Source organism: Delphinus delphis, chromosome 1 (assembly GCF_949987515.2).
Source record: "Delphinus delphis chromosome 1, mDelDel1.2, whole genome shotgun sequence".
Classification (NCBI taxonomy): Eukaryota; Metazoa; Chordata; class Mammalia; order Artiodactyla; family Delphinidae; genus Delphinus; species Delphinus delphis.
This window is the reverse complement of record NC_082683.1, coordinates 182,107,017-182,123,368: the sequence shown is the minus strand read 5'-3', so window position 1 is coordinate 182,123,368 and position 16,352 is coordinate 182,107,017. Positions and strand designations below refer to the sequence as shown.

The following is a 16,352-nucleotide window of genomic DNA, read 5'->3' as shown; positions in this document are numbered from 1 at the left end:
CGGGCGGAAGCCGCGGCGCAGGCGCGCTGGCCGGCGCAGCGGCCCTCGGGCCGGGTCGCCGAGCTCCCGGCAGGCCCCGCGCCGCGGCTGCGCAGTGCCGCGCAGGCTTTTAATTCCATTGTGGAGAGGACGGCGTTATTTTTATTAACCGGAGGCGGCGGCGGCGGCGGCGGCGGCGGCGGCGGCGGGACCCGTAAGTGCGGGGCGCGGGCGGCGGCGGGCGGGCGGGCACGGGCCGGGGACGCGGGCCGGGGGCGGGTGGGGGCGCCGCGGCCGGCGGCCGGCCCACTCCTCCTTCCTCTCCTCAGCCAGGCCTGCTCCGGGGCATGAAAGTCGGCAGCGCGTTCCTGAGCGGCGGCGGCGGCGGTGCGGGCAGCGGCGGGCGGGCGGAGATGGAGCCCAGCTTCCCGCCGGGCATGGTGATGTTCAACCACCGGCTGCCCCCGGTCGCCAGCTTCGCGCGGCCGGCGGGCGCGGCCGCCCCTCCCCCGCAGTGCGTGCTGGCCGCCGCCCCGGCCGCGGCCCCGGCCGCCGAGCCCCCCCCGGCGCCCGCCCCGGACGTGACTTTCAAGAAGGAGCCGGCGGCGCCCGGCGCGGCCTTCCCGGCGCAGAGGACCTCCTGGGGCTTCCTGCAGTCGCTGGTCAGCATCAAGCAGGAGAAGCCGGCAGACCCCGAGGAGCCGCCGGGCGCCCCCCATCCTCACTACGGGGGGCTGTTCGCGGGGGCAGACGAGCGGGCGCCGGGGCTGGGCGCTGGGGACGCGGGAGGCCCGGGCGTCATCCAGGACCTGAGCGTCCTGCACCCGCCGCCGCCGCCCGCCCCCCACCCCCGCGACGTGCTGCTCGGCCGGACTGACGACCCCCGCGGCCCCGAGGAGCCCAAGCCGGACGCGAGCGTCAAGAAGGCCAAGAGGCCAAAGCCAGAATCTCAGGGAATCAAAGCCAAGAGGAAGCCGGGCGCATCTTCCAAGCCGTCGCTGGCGGGAGACGGAGAAGGCGCCGTCCTGTCCCCAAGCCAGAAACCTCACATCTGCGACCACTGCAGCGCCGCTTTCCGCAGCTCCTACCACCTGCGGAGGCACGTCCTCATCCACACCGGAGAGCGGCCCTTCCAGTGCAGCCAGTGCAGCATGGGCTTCATCCAGAAGTACCTGCTGCAGAGGCACGAGAAGATCCACAGCCGGGAGAAGCCCTTCGGGTGCGATCAGTGCAGCATGAAGTTCATCCAGAAGTACCATATGGAGAGACACAAGCGGACGCACAGTGGAGAAAAGCCATACAAATGTGACACTTGCCAGCAGTATTTCTCAAGGACTGATAGACTGTTGAAGCACAGGCGCACGTGCGGCGAAGCCCTGGCGAAGGGGGCGCCCAGTGCAGAGCCTGGGTCATCCAGCAACCATAGCACCGTGGGTAACCTGGCTGTGTTGTCTCAGGGAAGTACAAGTTCTTCAAGGAGAAAAGCGAAGTCGAGAAGCATAGCTGTTGAAAACAAGGAGCCCAAGACTGGGAAAGCAAATGAATCCCATATGTCAAACAGCATAAACATGCAGAGTTACTCAGTAGAAATGCCTGCTGTGTCTTCCAGTGGGGGCATCATCGGCACTGGCATAGAGGAACTCCAGAAGAGGGTGCCAAAATTGATCTTTAAGAAAGGAAGCCGGAAGAGCATGGATAAAAACTACCTGAACTTTGTGTCACCGTTACCAGACATAGTTGGACAGAAGTCCTTGTCTGGGAAACCGAGTGGCTCCCTTGGCATCGTGTCAAACAGTAGCGTGGAGACCATTAGTCTTCTCCAAAGTACAAGTGGCAAACAAGGTCAAATAAGCAGTAATTATGACGATGCCATGCAGTTCTCAAAGAAAAGAAGATACCTACCCACCGCCAGCAGCAACAGTGCCTTTTCCGTGAACGTGGGACACATGGTCTCCCAGCAGTCCGTCATTCAGTCGGCGGGCGTCGGTGTTTTGGACAGTGAGGCCCCGTTGTCCCTTATTGACTCCTCGGCCCTGAATGCGGAAATTAAGTCTTGTCACGACAAGTCGGGAATTCCTGACGAGGTTTTACAAAGTATTTTGGATCAGTACTCCAACAAGTCAGAGAGCCAGAAGGAGGATCCTTTCAACATAACAGAACCACGAGTGGATCTGCACGCCTCAGGAGAACACTCAGAACTGGTTCAAGAAGAAAATTTGAGCCCGGGCACCCAGACTGCTTCAAGTGACAAGGCGAGCATGTTGCAAGAATACTCCAAATACCTCCAACAGGCTTTCGAGAAATCCACGAATGCAGGTTTTACTCTGGGACACGGTTTCCAATTTGTCAGTCTGTCTTCACCTCTCCACAACCACACTTTATTTCCAGAAAAACAGATATACACTACATCTCCTTTGGAGTGTGGTTTCGGCCAGTCTGTTACCTCAGTGTTGCCATCTTCGTTGCCAAAGCCTCCTTTTGGGATGTTGTTTGGGTCTCAGCCGGGTCTTTATTTGTCTGCTTTGGATGCCACACATCAGCAGTTGACACCTTCCCAGGAGCTGGATGACCTGATAGATTCTCAGAAGAATCTAGAGACTTCATCAGCCTTCCAGTCCTCATCTCAGAAACTGACTAGCCAGAAGGAACAACAGAAAAACTTAGAGTCCTCAACGAGCTTTCAGATCCCATCTCAGGAGCTAGCCGGCCAGATGGATCCTCAGAAGGACGTAGAGCCCAGAACAACGTACCAGATTGAGAACTTTGCACAGGCGTTCGGTTCTCAGTTCAAGTCGGGCAGCAGGGTGCCAATGACCTTTATCACGAACTCTAATGGAGAAGTGGACCATAGAGCAAGGACTTCAGTGTCAGATTTCTCAGGGTATACAAACATGATGTCTGATGTTAGTGAGCCATGTAGTACCAGAGGAAAGACCCCCACCAGCCAGAGTTACAGGTAAGGTCCCAAGAGTGACCAGGCTGGAGGTCTTCTAATGTAATTTTGTTTTATTTTGAGAACACTGCCATTGGAATGTTTCTACACGATCCTATTAAGAATAATGTAATGCCCTTTCAATGCAACTTTTCATATTTAGTTTATTTTGTTAGTGTGATTTTAGCTCTGTTTGTATTATGATTTTTAATCAAAATCAATAGATTAAAATAGTTTGACATTCGAAGTGACAATGTTTAGCAATCAAATTTCCATGTATAGATCGTCAGGGAATAGCCCAAAAGTTTTAAATGCAAAAAAAACAAACAAAAAAACCCACAAAAAAACCATACAAAAAAAACAAAAGAAAACAAAAAAAACACACAAAAACAAAAAAACAAAAAAAAAAACTTTGTTGCTAGGATTAAGGTTATTCTAATTGCTTTACTCTCAGGAAAGTGTAATAACGCATGGGAATTCTGTACGTTATCACTGTAATGGAATATCCAATTTACAGATAGTATGATAATACATTTCATTACTTAAGTAAGGGATCGAAAACATTTCAAATTGCTCTATCTGGGCTGATACGATACACGTGTCATCATTTAAGTAAGGGATCGAAAACATTTCAAATTGCTGTCTCCATCTGGGCTGATCCAAAATTCTGAGATGTTGGCTACCTATATTTTGTTGCAGCTTTTAAATGTACTCTGAACTTCCAAACCACATTCATTCCAGCCTGGTAGAACAAATATTCTTGAATCTTTGATCAAAGCCTGGAATGATAGCTTTAATAATAGGAAGAGAAAAAAAAAAAGGCACCCTCTCCTTATCCCAACTGTAACAAGGCTGTGTGACTCCCATCAAGAGTTGATGGGAACAGTGTTGAAGCCCAAGTGGTTGGTTGGTTGCAGTATTAGAACCCAAGTTGGAATTACATAATTCTTTGAAATTTGGGGTGTGTGTTATTTATTATACATGGCCTAAAAACACTGTTCTCCGTCTCTGTTACTACATGTCACCCACACTTCTGGGGGTATTTTGTGTTATTTTTGTTCTTACCCTGTCCTCTCAGAGCTCTGGGCCTTCCTTGTTCCCTCTCCTCTCTATCTGGACAGTTTCAATTTTAGAATGATTCACATTCCAATAGGTAATTTGTTATGCATTTCCTATGCCTTCCGGCGTCCAAACAGTAGAATAAACATCCACCCTCCCCCTTTTTAAAAACAGAACCCACACAGATGTCCATGTATAATAAAGCCCCACACGCTCAGAGCTGTGGATATTAATAAGGTGGTAATTCCAACTGGTGACAAAGCCGATGGGAGGGGGAAGAGTGGCTTATTTAGTAATGACATCAGAACCTCTTTGTGAAACTGCAGCCTGTGTAATGTACATTTTAAAAGGGTGCGTTAGTCAGTATTGTACAGGGGTCTTGTAAAGTCATCCAAACTTGCTATGAACGCTAATTTGCCATTTGAAGCCACTGGTAGACAGTGGCTCTGCTCTAAACCACTTTTTAGCAATTGTATTTTTTTCCTGATTATATTTTTAATGTACTTTGATGTTTATGCTGATGAGTTTTTTATGTACTTCTGGTGATGTTTCAGTCTTATGTACTCTTCTGACGTCAGAAAAGTACCACTGGTTGTTTGCAGTCTTATTGTGTAATCAGCCTACCACAGGCTTCCATGTATAATAAAGTAATTAATATTGTGCAAGTGTAAAACACTTCTGTTATGAAAGCAGTGTTTGGAAAATGAGAAATTATTTAAAATGGTTACAACATACTAGTTAATTTCCTTTCCCCACTTTCCTCCCTTAAGTCTGCTTTACCAGCTAAAGGGTCACTTATTGTCATTGCAAGGACCTTAGAAAATGTGTTTAATCCTCTTAAATACACTCAGTACTAAAAAGTATGTATTTCTTATTTTGCTAAGTGCGGTAAGTTCTGTTGGGTACAGAGTACAAGCTGTAATCGAAGGATGGAGAGGACCTTTACCACTGTATCTCTTGAGCTGTATGATTTTTCTCCAGTGTTTTGTTTTATACAGGTTTTGAATTTCTTTAACTTTTATTGTGTGTACTGAATACTGCATATGTACTATTCTGATTGTTTGCTCTAGTTTACTACCAATAAAAGACCTGTTAATCACAAAATTGAAGAAAGGAGACATCACTTAATATCCAGTCACATTTTTCACATTTTTCTGTTAACTACATTTCATAAAATATTCATGTCAGCGGTATAACCTGCAGTTTAGGGACTGGAATGTGTGTGTGTGTGTGCGCACGCGTGCGTGTGTGTTTAAAGTGTTTCGTGTTTCTAGGTTTATTATATTTGAAAATTGGTTGAATATTTTCTTCAGTTTGAGGCACACTATCTGGAAGAATAGGAATTTAACAGTGTGGAAATGAGAACGTGTTTTATTGAAATGGGGTTAGCCATCCTAAATATTATTCCAGAGAGATTATTTATTGAGGTTTCATTTTAAATCAGATTCCAGTTTCTTTTGGTTCTAGGTGCATCCTTTTTGACTCCAAAAGGTTGTAACAAAATAACAGTATGACAAATGAAAGTGGTCCTGAGCATTCTTAGTAGGGGGAAAAAAAAGTATTGCTTAGTCTAAGTTTAACAGTGTTTCAAAAGGATGTAAGTATAGATATTAGAAGAAGAGAGCCAAGACATGGAATACTTAAGGTGCAGACAAGGTGTTTGAAACTTAGTGAATATGTTAAGTTTTAAAGATAAAGGGGAAAAAGTGTAGGTCTGTGTAAAATCTATGAGAAAATTGTGCTTTGAAATTTAGTGACTACAAACGTTGAAAAATCAATAAAAATATCAAAGGGTGGAATAGGTCGAGGCTTTGCCTTTTTGGTATATGATACTATGTACAGAAGTGATAAATTATTTGTGTTCAGCATAAACATGGATTTCTCTGTAGAGACGTATCTACTCGTGGTCCCATATGATTAGGAAAAGTAAATTTGTTTTCTCTTTGCCAAGATTATTCCCTAGATATAGTCATTTTCTTGAACAAGCATGCTAAGCAGAATCTCACTGATTCTGCATTGAAATCCAACTCTTGATACCTCTGCACATGTTCTAGATTAAAGCTAACATTAATTTTGTTTACTGACCCCCACCCTTTTTTTTTTCTTTGTGTGGAATGTCTATATCTGAATATGATAATTTTAAAATTAAGGTTTTTACTTCTAAGGTATTAGGGTATGAGGTAGGAAACTAGGCTTTGAATTTCTATTTTGCTGCTGTAAATTGAAGATAAGGGCTACCATAATTTAGCAGTTGCCTGTTAGTAATTTGGGAGGTAATCTCATTCAATAATGAAAACAAAAAATGAGAAAAAAACTCTGTAGGATTTTTAATGTTTTTTTAAAAGTTGCAGACAGTTTACAAATATTTCTACCTCAGATTTAGTTTTCTGTATTACACTCATCAGATGAGAGGGGCGTAACTTTCTGTACATCCTTGGTATCTCTCATTTTGTAGTTACCTGTCATTAGTAGCATTTAAGCCTGAACTGGGTGACAGTGTGAGCAATATGGCCTCGTGAGGACACACACAGTTCTTAGCTTCCAAATTCGTAAGTTCTTGGAAAATGTCCCTCAGAAAAGAATTAGCTTCCGAACTTCAGTTATATTTTTAGAGTGAACTGCATCTGAAGACTATCGTTTTCAGAGTTTTGTGGTCTGTGTGTGTTCTGTGACACATAATGACAGGATTTCGGTTTTGAAGTGCGATGTAAGTAGTGCTCTGGCACCATCCGTGTGTTATGTTGTACAAGATTACACGGTAATGGTCCACAAATGCTAAGCGTCCCTCCTGGTGTTTAGGAGGCAAGGTCTGGGGTGGTTTGCCAATCTGCTTGTACCTTCTATGAGATGATAAAGAGTTTCTGATGGATTTTGAGCAACAATCTTGTGTTCCACTTGTTACGTTTTTTATGTCCTTAATAATCTATTAATTAAAATGAACATTAGCGTGAAGACAGCATCTGGTAATTCTGTTGTCTTACCCTTGATCAAAAAAACCTAACAAAAGAAAATCGTCTGTGAGATCACTGTTAGTTTTAAAAGAGACTATTACCGTAAAGAGGGCATGCACTTTTAAAATGATTTCTGCTTTGTTAGTACCTGGTTTGCTTTTTTAAAAAAGTCATGACAGTCTGTGAGTGTAACTTAAGTAGATTCTATTTCAATTCTTCGCGAACCTTTGGGCGCACTCTAGGGAAGAGCTGCATCGCCTTTTTAGGGTCATGGACTCTTGGGGCAGCTGGTGATGGAATGGATGTCACCCCATCCCCATACATTAGCAGAAATATATTTGCACATGAAAATTTAGAAGCCCACGTATATGCTTGCGAGAACCAGCCCCCCCCTCCGCAACCTGATAACAAAATTCCTAACCTATGGACCCCAGGCTGAGAGTACTTGCTTTGGCAGGCTGCCTAAACATTGAACTTTTTATTGTACAGATAACTTAGAAAGTCAATACCTAAACTTAAAAAGCATGAAATATTAATTTTTAATATTGAAATTTCTTGATCTGCTATTTAATTAGCGTTTATGGCATACGTTCAGGTTACATAAAGCCTAGAGTTTTATGATAAGCTGGTCAAATAATGAATAGAATTTATAATTCTTGGCAGTTCCTCATCTGATAAGTACCATCGAGATGCTAGGCTTGACAATAGTTCGCTCTTTTCCATCAACAAAGAAATGTGTTAACAGCGCATGATAACTACAGTCAACTACTGTGGTTCTTCAGTTGCACGGAAGTCGCTTCCCCCATAAGTGTATGGGCCAGAATGAAAGGCCACAGCCTTTTTGTCAAGAAGGAATAATTGTGAGTTCTTAATAACACGAAGCCTATACCTCAGGTAGCCTGAGTAACTAGCTGGGTTGAAATACACTGTGCAAGATAAGCCTTGTAAATAAAGCATGTTTTGTGTTGAAATCGGTATCTCTTGGGAAACGTAGATAAATAGCCAGAGAAAAATGCAATGATTTGGACCTTATACCCCAAAGGAGAAAATTTGCTCCCTGTTTTGGAATGGTGGGCAGAGGTGGTGTGTTGAGGGAGAGAGGTGGGGATATCTTAGAATGGAGAAGAAAAGGAATAGGTTTTGAAGAAAAATAGGGAATATAAAACTTAGTCCAATATTGGCAGGGGTCCTGGAGAGTTTAAATGATCAGAAGGGTAAAGGAGATCTGTGATTGAAAAACTCAGTTCTTATGTTGTCATTCTTTCAGTTCAGACTTCCTTTGGTTCTTTGGTTTGGTATGAACTTTAGGACTATTGTGGAACAATTAATAAATAACTCTTAACAGACAACTGTGGTGAACTTCTGTTTACATTCCCAACCTAGGAAAAAGATGGCTAATCTTTGTGTTTATATGTTATATCTTTAGTAACTCAATCACACAGCTTCCATTGGTTGGTGAGCATTTTAAATAACTCTCATAAAAACGATTCGAGTCAAAGTTATTGTTTTATGTGGTTAAGGGAATATGCACAGAATTTAGGAATTAAAACAAAAGCTCTGAATCTATGTGCCCAACCTACCAAAAAAAAAAAAATGAAATTAACAAGTACAGTGTATAAAGGCATACTTGGTTATGACAAAGGAAAAGTGTAATTGTAAAAAGTTGGAAACTCCCTAATTATTTTTTAAGGTTTGCATTGCAAAATGTTTAATTTTAACTTGTGACTGGCTCATCTGTTCTTTCTAGTTTAAAAATCTTGTTTTATAAGCATTGTCTATTGGAAGGTTAAAAGTTTTAGTTGGGAGCTAAAGTTTTAATCTTGATTTTTGGGATGCAGATTTTTAAGTCTGAAAGTGACGTTTTAGATTGATTTTTTTTTTTTTTAAAGAGTGGATTGCAAAATTGAATGACAAGATTAGCAGTATAACTGTTTTATGTTTCGTTGTGCATAAACTGGGCTCTTCCTACAAGGGAGCCAAGTACAAACATGTGAAAGAGAGCTTCCTCTTTTTGAGAGGATAATGGGTATCCTTGTGGGTCTCTGTGGTAGACGGCCGTGACCCTGAGAGTGGGGACTGGAAAAATCCTTTCTGACGGAGCCGTCTCTTACTTCGTGGCCCAAACAACAAAAGTGCCTGCAAGTGATCGCATTAAAAAACTTGGTCTTGTACTACTTTCCACTTTTGCTATAAGTAGACCTTCAGTGAACGTCTGAAAATCGGGTTAATGTTAAGGGTTGTGTTGTTTGTAAGGTAAGTTACTGTGAAATTGTATTCCTCTGGATTTGGGAGGCAGTCCCGTAGAAGTCACAAACGTTTAGTTTTTATGTTTGTCTGTTTTTTAATGAACTCCACTAAGGTATCATAGGTGTTTCTATACTCAGGCACATTTGGAATAGTAAGCTGTGTATTTTTCTTCTAGGTGTTCATGTTGGTAATTTAGTTGATCTCTTAAAGGTTTAGTCTAGAAAATCTGAAACCATTACACATTACACTCTAACATTTTACATTGCTTAATATTTAGTAAGGAAAAAAATTAGATTATGACTAGATTTAACAGTTTGTTCCAGATTTATTTGAATATAAAAAACCTATAAACGTTGAACATAGTGTAACTTGTTCAAAACAAAGTATTAGAACTGTTGTGACAGATTTGTCTTTGAAAGCGAAGGAAGGACTATTGTGTAAAGGAAAGAGGGAAAAGGGATCTAAGGAGATTAATATTTGTGGGTGTGTTCACTCTGGTCATGTCATTAAAGGGCCTTAAAGGTCTGAATGAGATCCGTTTGGAAGACTGGCAATAGTGGTAAACTGATGTGGGTTCCTTTGGGTTACTGCTGGTGAAACACAGGAGTGTATTATGAAGACAAAATTAAAATATGATTTGGGGAATTTTCTAGAGAAGACTGGTAGAATGAGCAAAAAATTACAGCTTTTCACTCTGTTCATTCTGATTTTATTAAACCTCTAAAACAAATTGTTATTTGGCAAGAAGAGCAGAGGAATATTAATGAAGACTACAAGAGTATTTTTGCTGATGATGCTAGTGTAAATGACCTATAAAAGGAAGGGCAGGTTGTATACGTGTTTTATTACTTAACAAGAAATGATCACTCGGGATTATATTCAGTCATCCACCCAACTGAACCGGTATTCCATCTGGAGCTAAGATACAAAAACATTTTGAACAGTCGGAAGGTACTGTTTGTTAAAAATGTTCAGTACTGAAATATCAGTTGGAATTTTGGCAACTGAATGTGAGAACAGAAATTAAAAATATTTGTAGAATTGCCTTTCATGATTCAGTGATTTTGTTTATAAGCCAGGTGTAAATAATTATTTAGATGATCAAATTTATCCTCACTACTTCCCTCCGCCCATGTACTTGCTTTGTAACAAAATATTCAGAACACAAGTTACTGGGGCTGAATATATTTCTAAGAAAAAAGAATTATATTTTCTGATGAAATACTAGCAAGAACAGATGGTGGGGGCATTGCTCAGCAATAAACAAGATAAATGTGTTTTTAGAGCTATTAAGATTCTGCAGAGAAGGGAAAAAGTTTAGCCTGTCAATGGGAAGCAACCACTGCCTGAACGCAACTTGACCTGGGTTTGAAAAAACCCATTTCTGGTCAATGTGCCTAGAAAATTGAGCTTCACGGGACAGATCCTATTTTTGAAATTCGTTGTTCACATACTGTTTCAAGAAGACCCACTGCAGACCTTTCAGGGGCCCTTCAGGTGTTGGGTGGTACCAGTTCAGGCTTACAGTAAAATGGGAGTCAGAGATCTCTTTTCGAAGAAACTGAAAGTTTTCGCTTGGTAAAATTACAGTGCATTTCTAGAAGTGTCTGTTGGAAGGTGAAAATTAAACATTTTGAAGACATTGAGTAACATGTGAAATGATTGCTCTTTTAAAAATGATCACTATAGGGTATTTGATCACAGCAAAGAAATCAAAAACTTAGTCTACACTTTGGAAATGGGTGTCCAAAATTCTGTGATTCTTCTCTGCCATGTTTTGGATGAACCTGTTAGGTTAGCTGAAGCTTACTCACTTATTAATTTATAAATAATCTAAGTTTTAGTCACTTCTTTCTCTTTTATAAATACAGCATCGCTTGATTTTACATTAGGAATAGATTTTTAAAAAGGCGTTTTGATAATTGCACTTTCCTGATTTAAAGTTGCCTTTTGTAATCAAACTAAGTCGAGCGTTTTACTGTTACCAGCAGCTCTCGTGAGCAGACATACTTTTGTAAGTTGGAAACGGTGATGACCAATGCTCTTCATCTTGGTCCCAATGACATTGTCATCCGCACCGAAACTGGAGGGAGAGCTGCCTGCTCTTGAACTTGGAGTGTCCCCTCCTCCATTCAGCTACTGGCAATCTCATAATTTGCAGCTGCTTGTAGTCTGCTGGCTACTAAATTCAGAGGTGATGTGTATGTGTTGCATTAAGTATTCAGTAATGTTGAAGCAGAATGACTGTGGAAAAGAAAGCTTTTGCTAATCCGTTACTGAGATCAGATAAGTTCGTCATCGGCATTTTGTATTCATTATTTATAGGGTAATCAGGAATTAAGCTTAATATTTTTAAATATTAAACATCTCAGTGTATTACTTCCCAAACAAGACCAAAATGTATATGAACAATCATTGCATTATGAACAAAATGTTATATAAATCTGAGATTATTTAGTACTGGGGTTTGCAGACTCCCCAGCCTTCGCAGCAGTGCAGAGGGACATGGCGTGTATTTTTCACTGGCAAATAACTCTTCTAATTAGTCTTCCTCAGCCCTGATTCTCGTCTTGGGGCAAAGTTGTTTTAGATCCTGACCAAGAGTGCCCGTCAGAAGCAGCAGCAGAGCCTCCAGGGATGATATGGTTGGAGAAGTGCTGTCCTAAAACTTTCACCAAGGCTCCCACACTTCTTCCTTGGCTTTCCTTTGATGAGAAAATCAAAATCCATCTGATTCCCACAGGTCCTTAATTCGAATTTCTCTTGTTTAGTTTTTTTTCTCTCTCTACTTTTTTAAAAAAAATTGAGATCTAATTGACATGTAACATTGTGTTAGCTTTTGATGTACAACACAATGATTTGATATACATGTGTATATATTGCAAGATGATCACCACGATGAGTTTACTTCTTATACATCCCTCACCACACATCGTTACAGTCACTAGTTTTTAAAAATCAGTCCACCAAGCAAATACCTGGGTGCCAGGCTCTGTGTTGGGTGGTAGAGGTGAAAAGAGGACAAATTAAGTGCCCTGAAGTTCTAGAGGGGGAGCTGGGGGAAGAAATACACCATAGGTTGTGGGGTAGAGAACTGCTGGGAAGAATGAAGGGACCAGAAAGTGAGAGTGAGGTGCGTGCTCTTTGGAGGGAAGGCCCGGAAGGGGTGACGTTGGAACCAGTTCCCCAGGGAGGCGGGAGATGAACCTGGGGAAGAGACCTAGGGTGCTGCCGTTGAGCCACGAGTATAAAAACGGATCACGGTGGGGAGCGCACCGGTGTGCCAGTCCACAGGTCCCCTGTGTGCCAGAGGTGGGAGCGTTTTCACGTCGCCGGTGACGAACAGAGCCCCGGGGGAAGGTTACACCTTTGGGAGAAGCGGTGAAACCCCTTGTGGGTCTAAGTCTTGTGGGTTTGTTTTGCTTTTGACTCTAATAGCCTACTATGTCAGATGTTAACGTCTGGGCTCCACAGTGAATAGAAGTAAAGTTACTTCCAGTTCCTGGACCTGAATTGCCTCATCTGTGAAGCAGTGTATGCTGCACCCACCCCAGGGGCTGGGGCTTGTGACCGTCTTTAACCTGCCAGGTAGCACACGTGCTCTGTCACACCGGAGGAAAGATGGAAAAAGTGGTTCTCAGCCGGGAGCAGTTTTGCCCTCCAGGGGACGATGGGTAATTTCTGGTGACAGTTCTGGTGGTCACAGCTCGGAACCAGGCTGTCTGCCACTGGCGTCTAATGGGGAGAGACCAGGGATGTTGCTAGACAGCCCCCTACAACAGAGGATTACCCAGCACAGAACATGTGCCCCGTGCTGTCAGGAGGAAGCTGATCCAAATGGCGCCACTATTGGGGTGATTTGGGAACAGATGGTGGGAGCTTCCGGAATACCTCGATGACCTGACCAATCGCTATATAAGAGATGAGTCCAGGGCTTAGTGTGATTAAAGATGGGGTGAGTTTTTGGAAGAAGCTTTCCTAAAAAACCTCCTTGGGCCTACCTGATTCAATGATTTAATTTTTTTTAAATTAATTTATTTTATTTTATTTATTTTTGGCTGAGCTGGGTCTTTGTTGCTGCGCGTGGGCTTTCTCTAGGTGCGGCGAGTGGGCGCCACTCCTCGTTGTGGTGCACGGGCTTCTCACTGCGGTGGCCTCTCCCGTTGCAGAGCACGGGCTCTAGGCACGTGGGCTTCAGTAGTTGTGGCACGCAGGCTCGGTAGTTGTGACTGGTGGGCTCCAGAGCTCAGGCTCAGTAGTTGTGGCGCACGGGCTCAGTTGCTCTGCGGCATGTGGGATCCTCCCGGACCAGGGCTCGAACCTGTGTCTCCCGTGTTGTCAGGCGGATTCTTTTTTTAAAATTTTTTTATTTTTGCGATATGCGGACCTCTCACTGTTGTGGCCTCTCCCGTTGCGGAGCACAGGCTCTGGACGCACAGGCCAGTGGCCATGGCTCATGGGCCCAGCCGCTCCACAGCATGTGGTATCTTCCCGGACCGGGGCACGAACCCCTGTCCCCTGCATCGGCAGGCGGACTCTCAACCATTGCGCCACCAGGGAAGCCCGGCAGGTGGATTCTTAACCACTGCGCCACCAGGGAAGCCCCAATGATTTAATTTTTAAGCTGGTTTTATTTTATTTTTTCTCTCTTTTTTATTTTGGCCACACCGCTTGGCATGCGGGATCTTAGTTTCCCAAGCAGGGGTAGAACCCATGCCCCCTGCAGTGGAAGCACGGAGTCTTAACCACTGGACTGCCAGGGAAGTCCCTAAGCTTGTTTCAAGCCAACTACCCTTTTATTTCTGATCATTGTTTTATCTGACAGTGATATTAGTTAATTAAAGGAACTTACTGCTTCTTAAACTTTAAATTAAAATCACCGATGGAGAGCTTCCCTGGTGGTGCAGTGGTTAAGAATCTGCCTGCCAATGCAGGGGACGCAGGTTTGAGCCCTGGTCCAGGAAGATCCCACATGCTGTGGATCAACTAAGCCCATGTGCCACAACTACTGAGCCTGCACTCTAGAGCCCGCGAGCCACAACTACTGAGCCATCGTGCTGCAACTACTGAAGCCTACGTGCCTAGAGCCCGTGCTCCGCAACAAGAGAAGCCACTGCAATGAGAAGCCCATGCACCGCAACGAAGAGTAACCCCCTCTCGCCGCAACTAGAGAAAGCCTGCACGCAGCAACAAAGACCCAACTCAGCCAAAAATAAATTAAAAATAAATTTATATAAAAAAGAATGAATGAGAATAAAATCACTGATGGAATATTAGAGGCATCTGGAGATTTGACTGAAAGCGCTAATGATTCTGGTATATTCTAGATAGTTTCTGGCTCACTGTGATGGTAGATTTAGGATTATTATGTGGTATTTAGAGTTTGAGATCAGCCTAATTTCTTTAATGAGAATAAATCTATTTGCAGTTAACTAAAATTCCTTATATTAATTTCTTATTTATATGTTTTTATTTTTTTTAATTTTTTAAAAATTAATTTTTGGCTGCGTTGGGTCTTCATTGCTGTGTGCAGGCTTTCTCTAGTTGTGGTGAGCGGGGGCTACTCTTCGTTGTGGTGCGCGGGCTTCTCATTGCAGTGGCTTCTCTTGTTGCGGAGCACGGGCTCTAGGCACGCGGGCTCCGTAGTTGTGGCTCGTGGGCTCTAGAGCGCAGGCTCAGTAGTTGCGGCGCACGGGCTTAGTTGCTCCACGGCATGTGGGATCTTCCCGGACCAGGGCTCAAACCCGTGTCCCCTGCATTGGCAGGCGGATTCTTAACCACTGTACCACCAGGGAAGCCCTCATGTTTATATTTAAAACATCAAAACAGTGAAGGAAGAGATACCTAATCTCTCTTTTATTCCAAGACTCTCTTTTCTTTAAAAAAGTAATCTCCCTTAAAGACAAGTCTTATGTTGTATGTGTTATCTGATAATGCCTTTGTGTGGCCTCCAGCTGGGGCTGAGGAATTGAGTAGCAGTTACTGCTTCAGATCAGCGGCAGCCACGGATGCAGATGGAGGAGGGAGGAGGCCGGTTATCTCGGTGGGAGAAGCGGGTTACACGTGACCTGGAACGCTGGACCATAGGTCAGAATGTCTGTTTTTGGAGCTGCATAAACCTGAGGGAGCCTGATTGTCATGTGCCCTGTCATGGTGGGATCGTATGTGCTAACTAACACTCCAAGCACACGTCCTGAAGAACCCTGTTCATGCAGTTCCACTGGCTTTTGTGGTGGTTGGGTGTTATCATTTATTGAACATCTACTTTGTGCGAAATCTGGCATACTTTGCCTCATTTCATTCTCCTGACAAGCCTGGAAGGCAGGATAATAATAATCTCATTTTACAGGTGAACAGATCGGGCTAGGACCCTTCCACCAGAGAAGCACCAGGAATGGCAGACCAGGAAGGCGAGCGTAGCTCAGCTCAGACCCCTTCCACCTTCCACAGAGCTCAACGCCCAGCCTGGCGCTGAGTTTCAGGATAACGGACGGAAAGAGCTCAAGCCCAGGGATCCAGAGACTTGAGTTCTCAAAGCAGCTCCTGGCTCCAGGGCTTCTGACCTACTGTTAAACCGTTCTAGATTACTTCTTCCCATAAATATAAAAATAGATGCCTGCCTGGGTCTCAGGAGTGCTGTGACTGTCGTAGCGGGGCAGGAAAGTGCTCTGTGACAGGTAGGGCCTGTGGCCTTACTTAGAGGACGTTGACTGGCAGAACTGGGCTGGCGGGATGTATAGGAGTGAAGGGTTTCTATTTTTACCCATTCTTTTTTACAGACTGTCCATGTCCTATTTGTGATTCCGCAGTTAGGTGGTGTTGCTGCTGTGCTCAGCTATTGGTTTGCAGTTTTCAGTGTGTATAGTGTATCGTGCTAATATTTGCAGTTTGTACACCGGAAAAGGTTTTTTGAGGAAAGCAAATTTTATAACATGAAAAAGTAAATTGTCTTCTGTCTCTGTGATGTTCAGATTAGTTTTGTAGTTTCCATTGGCGTGATGAATATAAAGGAAATTTAGTATAAATATCACCACCTTCCTCATTTTGTTTCCCCAAAATGTAACAATTTATAGAAACACTTGACTCTTCTTGTTATCCTGTCACAGCATTCTTACTTAATAAATATGAATAAGTAGATAAAAGGAAATATAATTTGCTCAGAAATGGGAATTGTATAATGATAT

The 16,352-nt window shown here is 43.5% G+C and overlaps 1 protein-coding gene across 2 annotated transcripts; it reads left to right on the top strand.

Moving 5' to 3' along the window:
- The first annotated feature begins 155 nt into the window (after window positions 1-155).
- ZNF281 (zinc finger protein 281) lies at window positions 156-14,110 on the top strand. 2 transcript variants are annotated; one of them, XM_059998800.1, is made up of 2 exons: window positions 156-193; window positions 309-14,110. In XM_059998800.1, the coding sequence occupies exon 2, from the start codon at window positions 327-329 to the stop codon at window positions 2,937-2,939; it is 2,613 nt and encodes an 870-aa protein (XP_059854783.1). In that variant the 5' UTR covers window positions 156-193; window positions 309-326; the 3' UTR covers window positions 2,940-14,110. The 2 variants fall into 2 exon arrangements, with proteins under 2 accessions (XP_059854783.1, XP_059854784.1); XM_059998801.1 differs by having other exon boundaries at window positions 176-193; window positions 313-14,110.
- The last annotated feature ends 2,242 nt before the right edge of the window (window positions 14,111-16,352 follow it).